The sequence below is a fragment of the Gigantopelta aegis genome, chromosome 7 (genome assembly GCF_016097555.1).
Source record: "Gigantopelta aegis isolate Gae_Host chromosome 7, Gae_host_genome, whole genome shotgun sequence".
NCBI classification, from domain to species: Eukaryota; Metazoa; Mollusca; class Gastropoda; order Neomphalida; family Peltospiridae; genus Gigantopelta; species Gigantopelta aegis.
This window is the reverse complement of record NC_054705.1, coordinates 6683163-6704440: the sequence shown is the minus strand read 5'-3', so window position 1 is coordinate 6704440 and position 21278 is coordinate 6683163. Positions and strand designations below refer to the sequence as shown.

Genomic DNA, 21278 nt, shown 5'->3' with positions numbered 1-21278 from the left:
GAAATTTGTTTTTGTATTTTTGTTTTATTACATTGCAATGTGTTATTTGCTGTAAAACTAAACAATTGTTTACTTGTTTTATTTATTATTATGGATATTCAAATGTATTAGATACAATGATGGTATAACATGTATTTCTGTTTTGTCGTATGTTTACTTTCAACTTAATATTTTACCTCTTGAACTTAACTATCCATTGAACTTACATGTAGCTTTGTTTTTAATGGTATATCCATAACTGAAATGAACTAGATATTAATACTATTCATCACTTTACATTGAACGTAAAAAATGTTGAACATTGTACTAATATTTATAATTTTACATTAAACTTAATAAATTTAACTATTAATATTCTTAACTTTACACTTAATAGCTTTTTCTGTTAATATCCATACATGCATCATATTAAATAATTTTACTATTAATATTACTGATTTTGTATTGAAATTAATAATTGTATTATTAATATTTACAATTTTACATTGAATGTAGTATTATACATGTAAACAATGACAAGTTTTAACATAAAAGTCATTGTAAAATGAAAGCTAATGGCCGTGTTTTCTTACTGCTGGTGCTATTCAATATTTATTCCATTCAGTAATTCATTTGTTTAGTGTTAGGGTGGGACATAGCCCAGTGGTCAAACTCTCACCTATTTTATCACGATTCCACGATTCCATTCTGTAAATCCCAGATTTTGATGAGTTAGAATCTTGAAATTTCCATATTATGTCACTTTTATATATTCCAGTGGAATCCTTTAAAAAAAACCCAAATAAATAAACAAATAATAATGATACATTTTAAATCACCCAATTCAATTCAAAATAATATACACCAAATATCAATAATTTAAATGTGCTAAGATGTATACTCTTCAAAAAAAGAAACGCAAAAGGGTACAAATGGGTTATAACTCCGATTTTATGTTTCCTACCGGTTCATGCTTTGTGAATATAAGGTCATTGCATGTCCCAAACACATTCCCACAGTTACATTCGATAAAACGCAGCTACTGTACAATAAAGTTGCAAAATGTGAATATTCGCAAAAACGCAGCCACGTGCAAACCATGTCACCACTGCACGTGCGTTGTCTGCACGTGCAACATGAACACCGACAGTATAAAAGTGCAGGGTGTTCGCTTGCCTGGCCTCTGTATCTGGCCGACAGTTGACAATCCAGGACATGTCACGTCTCAGTGAACCGCAGATAAACAATGCCATCGGCCGACTAGACGCAGGCGAATCCAGAACGGCCGTTGCCAGGGCATTCCATGTGTCCCCAAGCACCATCTCCAGACTGTGGGTCCGTTACCAGCAACATGGATCAACACGTGACCTCCCTAGATCCGGTCGACCACGGGTCACTACCCCCGGGCAGGACCGCTACATCCGGGTACGCCACCTTCGGGAACGATTGACTACTGCCACCTCCACAGCTGCAGCAATACCAGGTTTGCGCAGGATATCCGACCAGACCGTACGGAACCGCCTACGTGAGGTAGGAATTCGTGCCAGACGTCCAGTTCGAAGTGTCATCTTAACACCACAACACCGTCGACTCCGACTGCAGTGGTGCCAGATTCATCGACAATGGCCTCAACTGCGATGGAGACAGGTGTGGTTCAGTGACGAGTCCCGATTTCTACTCCGACGTCATGATGGAAGATGTCGCGTGTATAGGCGTCGTGGTGAACGTTATGCGGCAAACTGCGTGCAGGAAGTGGACAGATTCGGCGGGGGTAGTGTCATGGTGTGGGCAGCCATCTCACACACTGGCAGAACTGACCTGGTCCACGTGCAGGGCAACCTGAATGCACAGGGCTACATTGACCAGATCCTCCGGCCACACATCGTTCCAGTTATGGCCAACGCCAACGCTGTGTTCCAACATGACAACGCCAGGCCTCACACAGCACGTCTCACAACGGCTTTCCTACAGAACAACAACATTAATGTCCTTCCTTGGCCATCGATATCACCGGATTTGAACCCAATTGAGCATCTATGGGACGAGTTGGACCGACGCCTCCGACAGCGACAACCACAGCCCCAGACCCTGCCCGAGCTGGCAGCAGCCTTGCAGGCCGAGTGGGCCACCATCCCCCGGGACGTCATCCGTACTCTGGTTGCTTCAATGGGCAGGCGGTGCCAGGCAGTTGTCAACACACGCGGAGGCCACACCCGGTATTGACTCCAGATGACCTTGACCTTGGTGGTGTGTCCTATCACTTACTCACAATGGACTAGAGTGAATTGTGAACAATCCTGCAACATTTGGTAATTATCGGACTCACCATTCAATAATTAAATCAATTCTCCAAATGTTACGACAATGTGGTTTTGCGTTTCTTCTTTTGAAGAGTATATAACAGAAATTCCTTTCTTGTCATATTTTAAATTAATTAATTCATTCATTCATTCACCCCTCTGTTGATTCACTCTAACCATCCATCCATTGGTTCATTTTGTCTGTCTATCCATATTATCATTCATGCTGTTACCTATCCATTTATTCTTTTGTTTTATTTATCCATCCATCTCTCCATCCTAATGCCCTTTTCTCTCTGCTTGTGTAGTTAAGCAGGAAGATAGGCTCTCCTGAATGTTTCATTTCACATTTGTATTATGTCGATGTTTTTGCTGTTGCAGCCCGCCCGAACTTCCTGAGTCTGCGATCTAGTACTTACTCTGCTAAGCGTACGTTAAAAATATTCTCTCGTTTCATCCGTCGTCGACATGGTAGTACCAGTTTTGGAATTTTAGTGTTGTCAGCTGTTGTACAAAACCCTGCTTCACACACCAGAGTTAGTGGGGATACTTCAGGCATGGTGGAAGCAAGTAGATATTTCGAGGGGTGGGGGGCTGACTGAGATCGAGCTCAAAGCAAAGTTGTTAGTGGGGTTTCGGGGTATGTTCCCCTGTAACATTTTGAAAATTAGATGTCCTGAAATGCAATTTCCTGCATTCTACAATTAAAGTTCATTTCTGCCTTAAGATTTACTACCCATAGTTATGCTTTATAAACATGACTAAAATGATTGCAATATACATATACATGTATGTAGTGTGTTTTCATAAAGAATATACACATTATTTGCATCAAGAAAGACCAAATCAATCAAGAAACGTATGAAGTAATTAATACACTTGTATCATTTCTAATTTAATATTTCTTATTTAAATTTGATTCGATACACTTTCACTGAAGAATTATTAAATTTGATTCCATACACTTTCACTGAAGAATTATTAAATGTGTTATTTTTTCCTTTAGAATTTATCAAATATTTATACAAAGAAATAAGATCTAAACAATCAGAAAACATTATGCATTATTTCAGATCTAGTTGAGTTTGATTGTACGTAATGTAATTTATAGTACCATTAATTTCCAAAATAGCTAAAAAAAAAGTTAAAGTGGGTAATTTATCCGATATTTGCATCAAGGAATGCCAATAGATTCAAGAGCATATATGTTATTAGCTAATTTAGATTCTTGTAACATTTACCATAGTTTGACACCCAGTAGCGATGTATTTTTCGTGCTGGGGTGTCATTAAACATTCATTCATTCATTCATTCAAATTCTTGTAAGGTGACTTGAAATGCCTTGAAACTGTTCCAAAGATTCTAACTGTATGATGGGCTGTTGGGATTTTAGTCTATGCCAAGCAATCTTTGCTTTTCAAAGTTTAGTGTGGAAGCAAATATTAGAAATTGTGTAGCAGTTTGAAAACTTAAAATCCCATATATAGGAGTATGTAAACAGGTAGTAAATGATCATTATAACTTTGTCAATATCCTTTTCATAATATACCAGTATTTGATATTATTTCAAACAAATTAGAGCAAATCATTTTATTTAGTTTTTATTCACTTTAAAAATAAATAAATCATAACATACTACTAAAATAATTGAATAAAATTCTTACAATTTATATAACAATAACAGTAATTTTATTTATCATAAAAACATATTTTACAATATAAAACATTGGTTTTGGAATTTATCTATGAATCTATGAATATAAAAGTTAAAAAACATTGAAATACTACTACTACTACTAATAATAATAATAGTAATTATATATAGATTAAAAACAGTGTTTTTAAAAAAACCCACCTACAAAATGGATTATTAGTGTTGTTTTTGTTTTTTGTTTTTGTTTATGAAACTAAATCATGTTACACTCATAGCAAATGCTTTTACTGGGTATTGAAAATGTAAAAAACTAAAAATATATTTTATACTAAAGGAAATATATATTGTAGAAATATACCATTCCAAAATAATTTAGGCAAATCTCTATATTTAAATTGTATTCAACTTTCCTTTTGTTTGTACAACAATTTAGGGAAATCCTTTTTTCCCCTGCTTTTTCTCTAAACAAATTTACATGTATTTTAGTGTTAACCTATTTCCATATGATGGCTTTAACAACTACCTATAGTCTCCACTAACTCTGTATAAAGATTAAAAAATCTCTTTTCTCACACAACCTTTTGGCTTGAGCTATTTTTATTATTTTTATTATTTTTTTACAAAAAGCAAAACTAATTTTTTCTCTCTTTTTTTTCTTTTAAGTTCTAGCTCGACGAATATGCACGATTTTAGGATTACTGTTGTTTAGTTTAATATGCATGTTTCAGTTTGTGAAAACTGCACGTTTGTCTTATACGCGTCTAAACAGCATGATTGATTTGAATAGGCATGTGTGTTTTTAGTTCGTTAGTCAACTATGTTTTATCTTCAGGTAACTATAATCAAGATGTGTTACAGATTGATCAACAGAATTTCAACTTTAGTAAATATTTATCAATCATAAAATAATCATCTCCATTCTTATAATATTCGTAGCAGTTTAATCTGAAAGAATGTCTGTGTTTATTGCACAACCACGTATCTGTCTACATGTGTGTAGAACAGTGTCACAATGGTTAATAGTGTATATTAAAATAAGGCCTTGCAGTACAGTGTGGTTTAGTACAGTATATTTTGATAGAGACAGATTTTTGTCTACAAATACTCCAATTTCATGGTAAAGGCAGTGCCACACGATACCAGTACATCGTACAGAAATATAGTCTGTATTACAAACAGTATTAAATTTGTGTCTTCCAGGACATGTATCATAAATATTAGATGCAAAAAAACACCAGTTCTTGTCCTTAATTTGTTCTTTCATGAATAACTAACGATAACAAACAATAACCCACTATGTTTAAAACCCTACCAAGTATTCTGGAATTTGTATCCACTTACATTGTACTAGTACTTGTATCTCTGACATCACTATATACATGTATAAGTACACTCAAAGCTGTATTTAAAAACATGACAAAATTATTGTCTGAATTAAAACATATTAAGTAAAATAAAAAGACTTATTTAAATTCAAGTAATGTTTGTCTGTGAAACTGTCAGTAAAAGTCTAGAAAATAGTATCTCTCTTTCTGAGCGTGTTATGTGAGAATGTCATTTTCTTTTACATGTTCACTCTTTAATTCTTATCAGACTTTCTACAGAATCTTTTGTTCACTTTAATTCAATCTTACACATTTCATACTTCTCTCCTCAAATTGCACATTTGTATTTGCTCTTTTTTTTCAATATGTAAATTTATAAACTTTAAGCATTTAATAAATGTGAAATTTAAACATCTATTTATAATATCTTTTTAGCTTTATCAAATACTTTAAAGTGTTGCATTCCATTTTTAAATTAGTGTATTGTTTTATATATATATATATACATGTATATATAAAAGGTGCAAGGAAACCATTGCCAAAATAATACTGGTACTTAAATCCATACAATGCAGGTTGATTATTTCTTAAGAAACATGTTGATAAATGTAGAGCTTGCACAAGCATTAGTAAACAATTAAATAAAATTTGATCTGCATTAAAATGAGTGGTTTACATAATAGCAATTGAAGCCATATGGTTTGCTTTGCCGTTGTGTAAACTTCATGAATAATGTTGTACTTGTTTGTATAGTAAAGTTAGGATGTTGTGGCATGAATATTAGTTCAGATGTGAGTTTTCTTAACTTTTAAATTAACAATTTGTTTATCATGACCGTATACATCTTTGAAACTAATTAAAATGCTTTAATATTCATGTAGTTAGGATTAACCTACATCTAAAAAATAGGCAACTACTGTTGCATATTGCTGGTAAATTGACAGTGATACAAATGTATAATATTAAATAGAACAAGAGCTTCCTACCTGTATGTGTGAGATATCACCATTATTTCACTCGATACGTGTATCTTTATTGGTCAAGTAAAGGTAACAATTGGTTATAATATGTTTATCATACACTAAACTCATCTGGCTGTTAATTAAATTATTGTTATGATGTTCATGTACATGTAGTTAGTTTTCAAAAACATTTCTATCACAGAGAAAATTAGACACTCAACAGTGGTTAATAACTTCATCGTTTTAGTAAGTTGCCAAAGGTCTAACTTACTCTAAGTACATGTTACTAAGGGTGTATATACTTATAGGTCTAAGTAACAGGTACAGTATGTATGGACATTCGTTACTAAGGGTGTATATACTTATAGGTCTAAGTAACAGGTACAGTATGTATGGACATTCGTTACTAAGGGTGTATATACTTGTAGGTCTAAGTATCACGTACAGTATGTATGGACATTCGTTACTAAGGGTGTATATACTTATAGGTCTAAGTAACAGGTACAGTATGTATGGACATTCGTTACTAAGGGTGTATATACTTGTAGGTCTAAGTAAAACGTACAGTATGTATGGACATTCGTTACTAAGGGTGTATATACTTGTAGGTCTAAGTATCACGTACAGTATGTATGGACATTCGTTACTAAGGGTGTATATACTTATAGGTCTAAGTAACGAGTACAGTATGTATGGACATTCGTTACTAAGGGTGTATATACTTGTAGGTCTAAGTATCACGTACAGTATGTATGGACATTCGTTACTAAGGGTGTATATACTTATAGGTCTAAGTAACAGGTACAGTATGTATGGACATTCGTTACTAAGGGTGTATATACTTGTAGGTCTAAGTAACACATACAGTATGTATGGACATTCGTTACTAAGGGTGTATATACTTGTAGGTCTAAGTATCACGTACAGTATGTATGGACATTCGTTACTAAGGGTGTATATACTTATAGGTCTAAGTAACAGGTACAGTATGTATGGACATTCGTTACTAAGGGTGTATATAATTGTAGGTCTAAGTAACGAGTACAGTATGTATGGACATTCGTTACTAAGGGTGTATATACTTGTAGGTCTAAGTAACGGGTACAGTATGTATGGACATTCGTTACTAAGGGTGTATATACTTGTAGGTCTAAGTAACACGTACAGTATGTATGGACATTCGTTACTAAGGGTGTATATAATTGTAGGTCTAAGTAACGAGTACAGTATGTATGGACATTCGTTACTATGGGTGTATATACTTGTAGGTCTAAGTATCGAGTACAGTATGTATGGACATTCGTTACTAAGGGTGTATATACTTGTAGGTCTAAGTAACAGGTACAGTATGTATGGACATTCGTTACTAAGGGTGTATATACTTGTAGGTCTAAGTAACGAGTACAGTATGTATGGACATTCGTTACTAAGGGTGTATATACTTGTAGGTCTAAGTAACACGTACAGTATGTATGGACATTCGTTACTAAGGGTGTATATAATTGTAGGTCTAAGTAACGAGTACAGTATGTATGGACATTCGTTACTATGGGTGTATATACTTGTAGGTCTAAGTATCGAGTACAGTTTGTATGGACATTCGTTACTAAGGGTGTATATACTTGTAGGTCTAAGTAACAGGTACAGTATGTATGGACATTCGTTACTAAGGGTGTATATACTTGTAGGTCTAAGTAACGAGTACAGTATGTATGGACATTCGTTACTAAGGGTGTATATACTTGTAGGTCTAAGTAACGAGTACAGTATGTATGGACATTCATTACTAAGGGTGTATATACTTGTAGGTCTAAGTAACGGGTACAGTATGTATGGACATTCGTTACAAAGGGTGTATATACTTGTAGGTCTAAGTATCAAGTACAGTATGTATGGACATTCGTTACTAAGGGTGTATATACTTGTAGGTCTAAGTAACACGTACAGTATGTATGGACATTCGTTACTAAGGGTGTATATACTTGTAGGTCTAAGTAACAGGTACAGTATGTATGGACATTCGTTACTAAGGGTGTATATACTTGTAGGTCTAAGTATCACGTACAGTATGTATGGACATTCGTTACTAAGGGTGTATATACTTGTAGGTCTAAGTAACACGTACAGTATGTATGGACATTCGTTACTAAGGGTGTATATACTTGTAGGTCTAAGTATCACGTACAGTATGTATGGACATTCGTTACTAAGGGTGTATATACTTGTAGGTCTAAGTAACACGTACAGTATGTATGGACATTCGTTACTAAGGGTGTATATACTTGTAGGTCTAAGTAACGGGTACAGTATGTATGGACATTCGTTACAAAGGGTGTATATACTTGTAGGTCTAAGTATCACGTACAGTATGTATGGACATTCGTTACTAAGGGTGTATATACTTGTAGGTCTAAGTAACACGTACAGTATGTATGGACATTCGTTACTAAGGGTGTATATACTTGTAGGTCTAAGTAACGGGTACAGTATGTATGGACATTCGTTACTAAGGGTGTATATACTTGTAGGTCTAAGTAACGGGTACAGTATGTATGGACATTCGTTACTAAGGGTGTATATACTTGTAGGTCTAAGTATCAAGTACAGTATGTATGGACATTCGTTACTAAGGGTGTATATATTTGTAGGTCTAAGTAACACGTACAGTATGTATGGACATTCGTTACTAAGGGTGTATATACTTGTAGGTCTAAGTAACACGTACAGTATGTATGGACATTCGTTACTAAGGGTGTATATACTTGTAGGTCTAAGTATCACGTACAGTATGTATGGACATTCGTTACTAAGGGTGTATATACTTGTAGGTCTAAGTATCGAGTACAGTATGTATGGACATTTGTTACTAAGGGTGTATATACTTGTAGGTCTAAGTAACAGGTACAGTATGTATGGACATTCGTTACTAAGGGTGTATATATTTGTAGGTCTAAGTAACGAGTACAGTATGTATGGACATTCGTTACTAAGGGTGTATATACTTGTAGGTCTAAGTAACACGTACAGTATGTATGGACATTTGTTACTAAGGGTGTATATACTTGTAGAAAACAACCAGGCTTCTGTTTTAAAAACATCGGACAGTATAATTCATTAATTGATCTTATGAAATTTCATATAAGGAGAGCAATTCTACAAATCTGAGAAAAATAAAATAAAATAAACATCATAATACAGGATTCTTAGAATTGAAAATGTGCGTGAACCATTTATGTGTTACGCAGAAACAAATTCAGGTAACCCATTTGGTTTTCAGGTAACTCATCCCGACCATGTAAATGATGTCATAAATTCAATGTGTGAACGACAAATGGGTTACGTAAAATTATACTTACGTGAGCGACACACAAATGAAACTATTACTCACAATTTTCATAATAAATGAAATATAAAGTAGAAAATTGAGTGCAGAAATGCATCTTTGAGGTGAGATTAAGATCGCTGCTCACCTGTCATATGTGCAAAAATACTCACTTTGAACCTGTCATGGAAATCGAGGCCTTAATAAATAATTGTTGTTCAGTTTCTGTTCAAAAAGTCACAGTGTAACAAGTATATAAAGAATTTTTTTTAAAGAAAACAAAAATTCCAAACATGTACAGTAAAGTTGTACATGCAGTATGCCAATCGGTGACATCACGAAGTGTTACGTCCCACTTGGCGTTTTAGTGGGATGTATCACTTTGATATGTACCAAGATACATGTAGTTTTAACCATACAGGTAATAAAAAGGAATTGTATACTAAAGATACTTGTATGGTGTGAACAGGTGTACCATGTCATATATAGTGGTACTGGTTTTCTCATCTCATTCCGTGCCGAGGTGTCTAGAAACAAACATTCGTTTCTTTATTTTTCATCTTTGATTAAAACATTTTGTTTATAAGCGGCTCGGACTGTAAGTATGTGGTAAAATATATTAGCTATTATCGGAGTTCTATGGCAGATCAAATGCAGGTGACCATTTGTCTGTAAATAGTTGTGAAGCATTTTTAAAAACAGAATGCTACTTGATTTGTTTTGTGTCCAAATGGTTGAAGAGCCAAATGCTGAACCATTGGCTTATTTTAATAAACAAATCACACAATTCATATATCTGGCTTTCTTTTCTTTCTTTTTCATCTTATTTTTTTTTTCTTTTTGTCTAATGGTAACCAGAAGTGCTAGACTATATTGTCATACTGCTGGATTTTGATTGGACACTACTGTATGTGCATATTCCGATTCGGCACTTGTTGACAAAGTTCATTTTTGGCATAATAATTCCTAATTTGGTTGATGTATCCAATATCAATGACTTAATTGATTGGACAAAAAGGATATCTGGACATAACTAAAATTATACAATATAGTTGCTTTTAAGACCTGCTAGTCTACCAGTGGCAGTATTTCACGAACAAATATTTACAGACATATGGTTGCCTGGACATATGGCCTGTCATTGTCTTTTGTCATATCAGAATATGATGGTCATCCTTCACTTAGCAGTCATGTGATAAATGTCCTAACACTCCATCATTTGATAGCCGTACATTATTGGATGAAATGCTAGATTCCAATTTGGATTTCTGAAAACATTGCATATCATACATCGTAAAGGCCTTGCAATTAATAGCCCAAGTGATTTTATCATATGTTGTATGGTCACTTTATTTTGAATTGATGGTTGTCAAGTGGAGGATGGCTGTAATGCTATATTCATGTAGTAGATTTTAAGATCAGATTTCAGATAAGATTTGAGATCTGAGCACTGCTTATAAAACTTTAAAAGTCCAGACAAGACTTAGAACAGTCTTCAGACTGTAAGTTCATGTTACTATGTGAGCGAGAATTAAAATTAAGATTGGGGCCTACATGTGTGCTTATAAAATTTTAAAATCTACATTGAAGGTTTAATAATTAAAATTAAGATTGGGACTTCCATGTATGCTTATAAAATTTAAAATCTACACTGAAGGTTTAATAATTAAAATTAAGATTGGGACTTCCATGTATGCTTATAAAATTTAAAATCTACACTGAAGGTTTAATAATTAAAATTAAGATTGGGGCCTAATGAAGGTTTAATAAAGACTCATCCATAAGCAACAGTTGAAAGTCAGATTATCTTACAACAGATATATAGTATAGATAGTAACAAAGTAAATACCCAATAATAATAAAAATGCCATCCAAGTCAATTTTGCAAGAGCTTTTGTACGATGGTAGTACTGTTTCTAACACTGTGGCCCATACAGATAGCATGCAGTTAAAGTCTAAAAGCTTTCCTAAAGTTTTTAAGTCAGGACTTTTAAAGTTTTATCACAGGCTGTGATTTCCCTGTCTGAGAACTTTGTCACTTGCATCGTAAACATGATAATTATTTTTAAAATGTTCTCTTCTCAGCATCCCCCAAGTCGGCCTTGAGCCCACACGCCTCAAAGATCATGAAACCGATGAGGACCCTTCAGGAAGAACAACACCACCGCGAAGTGAAACCCCTGTTACACCAAGATACCGAGGAGGTAAGGCGTTATCCCCCTTGATATACATTATTTTTGTTTAACAAAACATCACTTCAAAGTAAAACCATTGTTACACAAAGATACTGAACAGGGAAAGAGTTATCCCACGTCATATACATTATGTTTGTTTTAAAAAAACACCATTGTGAAGAGTTATCCCCCTATATATAAATTATGTTTGTTTTCAAAACACCATTGTGAAGAGTTATCCCCCTATATATAAATTATTTTTGTTTTCAAAACACCGTTGTGAAGAGTTATCCTCCTATATATAAATTATGTTTGTTTTCAAAACATCGTCGTGAAGAGTTATCCCCTTATATATAAATTATGTTTGTTTTCAAAACACCGTTGTGAAGAGTTATCCCCCTATATATAAATTATGTTTGTTTTCAAAACACCATTGTGAAGAGTTATCCCCCTATATATAAATTATTTTTGTTTTCAAAACACCCCACCATGAAGTGAAACTCTTGTTATGGCCGGATACTTAGGTGGTAAAGAGTTATCCCCCTTGTTATACATTTTTGTTTTAAAAAACCAAAATCACATCTCAAAATAAAACCCTTGTTATATCCACAAAAATATCAAGGAGGTAAAGAATTATCCCCCATGATATACTTATTTTTGTTTTTAAATAACATCAAAGCAGTAACACCAGGATAGCGAGGAGGTAAAGAGTTATCCCCCTTCATATACTTATATTTTTTAATAAAATCTCTGCCAAGTGAAACCAATGTTACACCAAGATACCGAGAAGTAAAGAGTTATCCCTCTTCAAGTATTTCTTTATTTTTCTTTTAAAATCTCAGATATTCTTGTTTTGCTCATGTACCACAGTTTACACTGCAGATATCTTTTGATATCTTCAAATATTTTTCTTCATTTCCTGAATATGCTATTTTATGTCTTGAATAAGCTTTTTTCTTACGTCTTGCACATCCTATTTTACATTTCAAATATCCCATTTTACACATTGAATACCCTATTTAATCACTTGTTTTGTTTGTTTTTGTTTTAGGATTTGGACGAAGAGGACGAACATGAGTCAAAAAACCAAGGTGACGACCTTCCGATGGATGACGACTTCCAGGACTTTGAGTCGTACCAGAGTCAGCAGATGTCTCGGTCACACAAAGACGGGACGCTGACCCTCAACCACATGACGCACTCCTCGACCAATGACAGCATCGCCGAGGGCCACGGCAAGAGCGGCACACCCAGCATGACGTCAAGCGGCTATGGATCACAGGCCGTGTCGACCTTGACCCTGTCCTCTGAGGACTCGCTGAGTGTCAAGAGCATCGAGGAGAACGACGGCAAGACACGAACGGCGCAGAAGTCCGGCAGTGTGGAGAACAGCAGTGAGAGCGATACTGAGGATGGGAAGGTCGAGAAAGGGTCGAAGGGAGGTAACTCTTCGGTGGATTCAGTGGATGATTTGACGAACAATAAGGACGAGTATTTCGATAGTAGTGCGGAGACATTGGTGGCATCTCGTACGAGGTCAGATTCCTTACTGGACGAGAGTGTTCCCGATATTTCCGATCTTCCCATGCAGCCCATCCCATCGCCCCCCTTAAGTAACTCGGGGGAGTTTACCTTCAACAAGCACGAGGCTGTTACAGATAGAGACTCAAAAATGGAAGAAAAAAATATTACAGATGTCACAAATAATGACTCAAAAACAGAAGTGAAGGACATTACAGATGTTACAAACAATGACTCAAAAGCTGAATCTGTGCACATGGAAACGTCCGAGTTGTTGGAGCACATTGAGTTGAAGATCGTCGAGGAAGGTGATGAGCAGACGGACAAGGCTGAGGATTCGTCTTCGTCGGAGAATTCCGAAGTCACGAAAATGTCTGGTGCAATAGCGAAACACGAGTCGGATAGTGACCTCTACAGCGAGGCGGCGATGGAGGAACTCGAGAAGCTTGGTGCTGCTGAATCGGGCGACCTCCCCGAGAAGGAGCAAGAGGACAGTGAAGTTTCACACAACTGTAATCGGAGTAATGGCCCGACAGCCATGGAAACGGTCGTGGAAAAGGACGTGAATTGTGATTCTAAGAAATGTGACAGTGTAAGCGTTGTGTCTGAGTCGGCGACTCACTCGGTAGACAAATTGTCGAGTAAGTCGAACCACAGAACGCCGGACACGAAGGCGGCGATGCGGCGGAAAGGCTCAGGCTCGAGACCGAGACCCATGTCGATGATCTGCTCCCCACGTGCAGAGTCCGCCATGAGGGCCATGCAGGAGGAACTGGCCAGACGGAGTAGTCTCCACCTGTCTGAAGACGAGCTCTCTAATTCAGGTACGATAATGGAGAGTTTAGATGGAGTAGTCTCCACCTGTCTGAAGACGAGCTCTCTAATTCAGGTACGATAATGGAGAGTTTAGACGGAGTAGTCTCCACCTGTCTGAAGACGAGCTCTCTAATTCAGGTATGGGAGGTAGAGATCAGCGAAGGTTTAGGTCTCACTACACAGATGTCATCTGCCATTGAAACCCATGTTAAATTGCCCAACTTTAAATGAAGATTGCAAATAGAACGGGTTCTTGTTGGCACTAACAACATACACCATTGCGAACATACATTATATAAGCATTTATTTTCACTGCAAAATTGAGAACATTTCTGTCTCAGTTTATTGCTATATGACCACATCTGGCTGTAATACCGGTCCAAACAGGTGGTTCATTAACCATTTCACTTGAGCTGTTTCTTACGCTATATACCCATGTCCCAAAAGATCAATGCACAATATTACAAAACAGCATGGGCAAAATACAGCCAGAAGGATTACCATTAAACATACATATTGTTTTAATTCTTCACCATTTCCTAGAAGTGAATATGTGAGCCATAACTTGTGTCACAATTAGGAACTATAGTGGACTGTAATCAATGAACTCTCACCCGGAAATGATCTGTGTAGTGAGACCTTATACTGAGGGAGTTGTCACCACCTGTCTGAAGACGAGCTCTTTAATTTAGGAAGGGGAGTTGGAGATCAATATGTATTTCAGATGAGTAGTCTCCCCTTGTCAGAAGATAAGCTCTCTTAATTTAAATATGGGAGGTAGAATTAGTGGTGGTGTAGCTTGACAGAGTAGTCTTCCCTTGTCTAAAGATGAGCTCTCTAATTTATGTATGGGAGGTAGAGATCAGTGGGAGTTTAGGCAGAGTTTTCTCCACTTGTCTGAAGACGAATTCCCTAATTAAGGTATGGGAGGTAGGGATCAGTGGGGGTTTACACTGAGGGAGTGGTCTCCACTTGTGGGGGGGGGGGGGGGGGGGGGCTAGAGCTAGACAGAGTAGTCTACTCTTGTAATAGACTAATAGACGTTTCGACAGTTTCTTTTGCTGCAGTTAAGTCATGCCATAAGCATTATTTCACAGTTAGTGAAAATGCAGGTTTGAGTTAAATGTATGACCCTTTCTTTTATTGCAAAAGTTGTGAGTGGACAATTTGTGAATATTTCTAGTTTTATAAGGTGTTCTTCAGGCTTTGAGTGAATGTTCATTTTGATGTCATACTGATCTGGAGTTAGGTTGTTCTTGTTTTTTCACCAGATTACACAAAATTGGTGGCAGTATGCATGTTCCATGAACATATTTCTAGTTGTAAACTATTACGTCAGTATATGTCAACACTCTTATGTCCTGAAATATTATAGTGAATATGCATGTTCCCTGGACACATTTCTTATTATTTCAGGATATCAAAGGCTGTACGTGGTATGTGCAGTTCTGTATGTGGGAAAGTACATATAAAAGATCTCTTGCTGCAGATGGAAAAGAGAGAGACTTTCCTCTAAGACTACGTGTCAGATTTATCAAATGTTTGACATACAATGTACTCTAGTGGTGTTGTTAAACGAAACCAACTTTAATCTATTTGAGGATATAATGACAAATTGGGGAAGGGTTATATGTTGCATGAACACATTTCTAGGTTACTATATTATTCCAGGCTACGACGACACTCTGAGTCAAGGTTATGTGTTTCTAGGTGTTACTGTATTATTGCAGGTTACGATGACACTCTGAGTGAATGTTCGTTCGGGAGTCGCGCTGACCTCGATCGACTCCAGGATGGCCCAGTGCCCGGCTGGGTGCAGGACGGGGAGGGCGTCGTCGTGACGTCGTCGCGGGGAGGTCCCAACAAAACCGGCATAGTGCGCTTTGTCGGCCAGGTGGAATTCGCAGCGGGGCCGTGGATCGGGGTCGACCTAGACCTGGCGGATGGTGAGAGAGAAAACACAATCTGTTCACAAGGAATATTTATTATATACACGTACTATCTAGGATAATAAATATTATATATGACATTTGGCGAATGGTGAGAGTGAAACAGATCAGTTCACAAGGAATATTTATTATGTACACGTACTATCTAGGATAATAAATATTATATATGACATTTGGCGAATGGTGAGAGTGAAACAGATCTGTTCACAAGGAATATTTATTATATACACGTACTATCTAGGATAATAAATATTATATATGACACTTGGCGAATGGTGAGAGTGAAACAGATCTGTCCACAATGAATACTTTTTCTTTTACATAAACTTATAGTATAATAAATAATATTATATTATATATGACACCAAGAAAGGCACACAAAAACACCATACTTTGTAACTGAATTTTGTTTTCAGAAGCACAGTATTACAATTTTCTCTCGTCTTGATGAATTGAAAAGGCAAGATGTAGACCTGAGACTGGTTGTTTAAACATTAGTTAGCTTAACCAGTGGTTAAAAGAAATTCCAAAACCAAGAACAGAATCAATACAGATAATAATTGAAAACATAATTTTGAAACTTTATTTAGAACAATCAAAGGTATATCCTTACATAATCAAATCTAAAGTTTATTTTTTATTTGTGCAAAAATATTTAAAGGCAAATTCTCGACTAACACTTAACTTAACTATGCTTTGAACAACTGGGTCCCATATTACATTTCCTGATGGTGGCGACTGCATCAACGTTTGGCTGTAACTCAGTGTGTTGTTTTCACATCTAAATATATATTTCACAAACCATGTCTTAGATCATTGACACTTGTATATATATGGATATTCTTATCTCACTACACATTTTTTGAAGAATACAACAAGAATCTTAAAATGTTCCCACTTTTTTCCCCAGGTAAGAATGACGGTTCAGTGAATGGAATACGATATTTTCGATGTCTGCCTCGTCACGGGGTTTTCGTTCGCGCCGAAAAACTCATGTGGGACAAGAAGAGAAAAGGGTCGAGAAAAAACCCATCAGCCAATCGCAAGAGCTCAAGCAATCTGGCTTCATCATCTTCAAACCTGTCATTCTCCTCATCCAATCTGTCGCAGAGTCGCGACTACATGCGGCCAACCAGCGCAAGCAGTGCCAAGAAAAACTGAAATATAGGATCTTCAGTCGCGTCACTGTGTTGTAAACCATCATAAAATAATGTTACATGTTATACTTTTATGGTCGGAAACAAACTGAAATAATATGGTCATCAGTTTCTTCACTCTAATACCATTCTTACACTGGAAAGAAAAAACTGAAATATGATCATTTAGTGTAAAAACTGGAAAGAAAAGTTGAAATATTATCATTTAGTGTAAAAACTGGAAAGAAAAACTGTAATATGATCATTTAGTGTAAAACTGGAAAGAAAAACTGTATTGTGATCATTTAGTGTCAAACTGGAAAGAAAAGCTGAAATATGATCATTTAGTGTAAAACTGGAAAGAAAAACTGTACTCTCTTTATGGTCATTTAGAGTAAACATGGAAAAAAAATGTAATACGCTTATCAGTTTCTTCACTCTATTTCCATCATTACTTGTATTCTTTATGGCTGTTTAGAGTAAATACTGGAAAGAAAAACTGAAATATGATCATTTAGAGTAAACACTGGGAAAAACAACTGGAATTTGACCATCAGTCTCTTCACACTATTGTAATTAAAACATCATTACATAATTATATTCTTTATGGCCGTTTAGAGTAAACACTGGACAGAAAAACTGAAATATGATTTTGTCATCATCATCATCAAGTCTTTCCAGTTTGTTACATCATAACACCTAGGATGTGCAGAGTTAGAAGTGCATAGAAGATGAGATATGATTTTATTATCGTCTGTCTTTTCATTTGGCTACCATCTTTACCTGTATTCTTTACGAGTGTGTAGAAATAATTGAACAGGGACAGACATCTGTGATTGATGATGAGAGAGAGAGAGTACCTTTAACATGCCCCTATACCACTAAGGTTTCGGGCATGTCTGTCAGGGGCCAGGTCTCTGGATAGCCAGTGGTCTAGGACAGAATACTAATGGACAATTTAGAAGTTTACACCAAAAAGGGAATGACGATGACCCTATGAATTTTGAATGAGACATTTCGGTTTGATCTTAAGCAGTTAAAACCTGATGAAGAGGAGTAGCCAAAGCGTTTTGTCCAGTGAATTAACATACATGGACAATGCTCTGTCATAGTTGGTTTAATTGTTAGTCAAAGTCGTCATTGCAGAGAAAGTGCATTTTGTTTTGCTACATTTCCACAAGCCGTTTTTGAGATTGTCATTATAGATTAGTGATGTGGGAGAGAGATAGGAACTGTGTCATAGTCATTTTAATTGTCGGTCGAAACAATTATTTTTGAGACACTTGCTTGATGTGATTTTTCACAAGACGTTCTTGAGATTGTCATCACAGATAACAGTAAAGTGTTTCGGTAGAGATGGGAACTAATTGTTGCTAGAGGTTGAATGAATAATCAGAAAGTCCTGTCGTCAATATTTAACCCATTCAAGCAATGCTTTCGATAGAATTTGAAGACAGGAAAAAAAGTCTGGTTGCTAAGATACATGAGTTAAGTATGATGGAGTGTACATGCAGAATCATTTTCAGTAATAGTATATACCCCAGAGTAATGAGTTCCAGGTGGTCAAGATTCAACCATTGCTTATGGTGGAATTTACACACAGAAGAAAGCCGTGTCAGCTGCGTTGTTCATCACTTCAGATATGTTTTATTTCTTGCGACTGTTAGTGACTCGTAACAGTTATCGGTGTCCATCATGTAAATGTTTATTGATTTACTCGACGGTGTCATCATAATCTATCCTACTGATCCATACATGGGAAGGTTGCAATTCTTTTCAAAAGCCAGCATACAATGTACATGTACTGGAATGTGAAATTTTTGTCAAAACGTTTTTCTTCTTTTTTTCTCAAAATGAAATATTCTTTCAGTGTTTTGAACACAATTAAAAGTCATTATATATATATATATATATATATTAGAGTTCTGTATATATTGCACAATGGACACCCCTTACCTGTCTCCAGTATATTGTATATTTAAATATTTACAAACACTCGGCAAAATTTTGAGATATGAATTTTTTAAATTATTTTGTTTACTAGTACACACTGTCATATATTACAATATGGTACCACTAAATGTAATGCATTATATTGACTTTTTTTAATGTTAAGAAATGAATAATGTAATTGTTCTAATTTAAATCTTGTAATCTAACATAATAATCAAACCAATATATTTAAATATTCTGTTGAGTTTGGCACAAACCATACTGGTTTTTTTTTTTTTTTGTTAATTTTTTTCACATTAGTTATATTATTGCATCTCCTTTTTGATTCTGCTAGACAGTTAACAATGATGAAGATGGATACAAACATTACAAGTCTGTTATATTATTTTTCATCAGTCATTGTAACAAGTTAACATGTTTCAGTGTTTTCACAGGGTAGGTATAGATCAACTGTGTGTGCAGTTAACTATATGAATTTGTATATATAATCTATATTTGCTGACAGTTTGAAGCTAACACTTAATCTAACAATGAAGAGTATATAAATGAAATATGATGACAACTTTTATTATTTTGAATAGTATAACATAAAAACGAATTCTGTTTTAAAACTAATAAATTTGTTGCATAATTCAGTCTCACATTGGTCAAGAATTAACAAGTGCTGTAAGATGGAAGATAAGTGTCACATTCTTCAGAAAGCTGTGTCAATGGAAAAATTAATAATTTAATGTCAAGAAATGAAAGTTGTAATCCTTGTTCTTGGATTGTGGACTGGTGATTTAAGAGCTATAAATTTTGTTAAATATTTGCTGGTCAGATATTAAATACATGTGATTTTTCTTGACATTTTTTGTGCTCATAAGCTACAGGTGCTTTCTCACTGTGTAACTTTCTGTAACAATGGTAGAGACCAAAACAATATTAATAATAATTAACATACATATTTTAAATTGTGATTTGTTTTTCTTATTATTATTATTTTTTAAAGATTATATTGTTATATTTTATCTGACAATATGTATATCAGGCTTCTATTAATTGAAAGTTTGCACTTTTGGTTTGCATCCATATACATCATGTCCTAAATTTTAATTCCCAGATGAAAAATGGGCTGTTGCACTGAGAGAATAAGACTCATCATTCTTGTTATTACAAGTTAGATAGTGAGAATGGACCTTAAAGAAATGCTCTTTAGAACTTGCATCCAGTGTTTTTTCTTTTTTTTTGTTAGCTAATTAACACCGACTTTGATCTCATTTACTAAAATACATGAATTAATTTACAGTGTGAAATGTAAATTGTATTACAGTTTGTGAAATATATATGTAATTTGTTTTCACTGTTAAATGTATGCATACACTTGTTTTGTCAGTGCAAAATGTACTTGTAATTTTTCGCAAAGCAAAAGTAAAACGTAAGTAATTCAGTGCAAAATATGTGTAATTTGTTTTTTTACAATGCAAAATGTACACATAAAACAATTCATAGTGCAAACTGTATGTAATTTGTTTTCTCATGTATGGAAAATACTGCATGCACTTTTTGTAATTTGTTTTTAGTGCAAAATATATCCGCAATTTGGTTAGTCGGTACGAAATGTACATTTATGTATAATTAAGATGATTAAAGTTGATTTCGTTAGATAATTAATAAATGAAATAATATCCTTCATGGTGCAGTGTCCAAGTTGCATAATGGCAACTTCCCACCAAGATATTGTATTACCTTTGAGTAACTACACTACGACCAAATTAACTATTTAACAAATTACATCTTCTCAGGATATAGATGCAATTGAGCGCTTTCATTTGAGGTTAATTAATTATCCATACTGTTGAAAGAATTAATGAATCTTTAGCGACACCCCAGCAAAAAATATACACATCGGCTGTTGGGTGCCAAAGAAAGATGCATGTATATATATATATATGAATATAATCCAAGGTGGATGTTGCCAACAAGTTTGCTGTCTTTGTGTAACTCATCTGTCTCTGACTGTCCATTTTAAAGTTGCTGATCAACAGTCATAATGTGGAGGCACTGATTTTATAAGATTTATCAAGTGATAAGCATGGAAATCTAGTCCTACTGAATGGGACTGTTTTACACGGTGTTGAAGCTCATAACAATTTCAATATTCCCGAGTTGTTTATGCAAAGATCATGTATGGCATTGATTAATTTA

General features: G+C 35.2%; 1 protein-coding gene across 6 annotated transcripts in view; it reads left to right on the top strand.

The window, feature by feature from the left end:
• LOC121377005 (kinesin-like protein KIF13A) overlaps window positions 1–20679 on the top strand; it is a 397936-nt gene extending 377257 nt beyond the window's left edge. For 3 of the 6 annotated variants that reach the window (XM_041504837.1, XM_041504835.1, XM_041504841.1), the window contains 5 exons: window positions 2661–2750; window positions 11628–11746; window positions 12768–14061; window positions 15784–15999; window positions 16913–20679. In XM_041504837.1, the coding sequence (XP_041360771.1) occupies window positions 2661–2750; window positions 11628–11746; window positions 12768–14061; window positions 15784–15999; window positions 16913–17163 (1970 nt within the window). In that variant the 3' untranslated portion in view covers window positions 17164–20679. The remainder of the gene's footprint in view (window positions 1–2660; window positions 2751–11627; window positions 11747–12767; window positions 14062–15783; window positions 16000–16912) is intronic. The other 3 variants (XM_041504838.1, XM_041504836.1, XM_041504840.1) reach the window with 2 other exon arrangements.
• The last annotated feature ends 599 nt before the right edge of the window (window positions 20680–21278 follow it).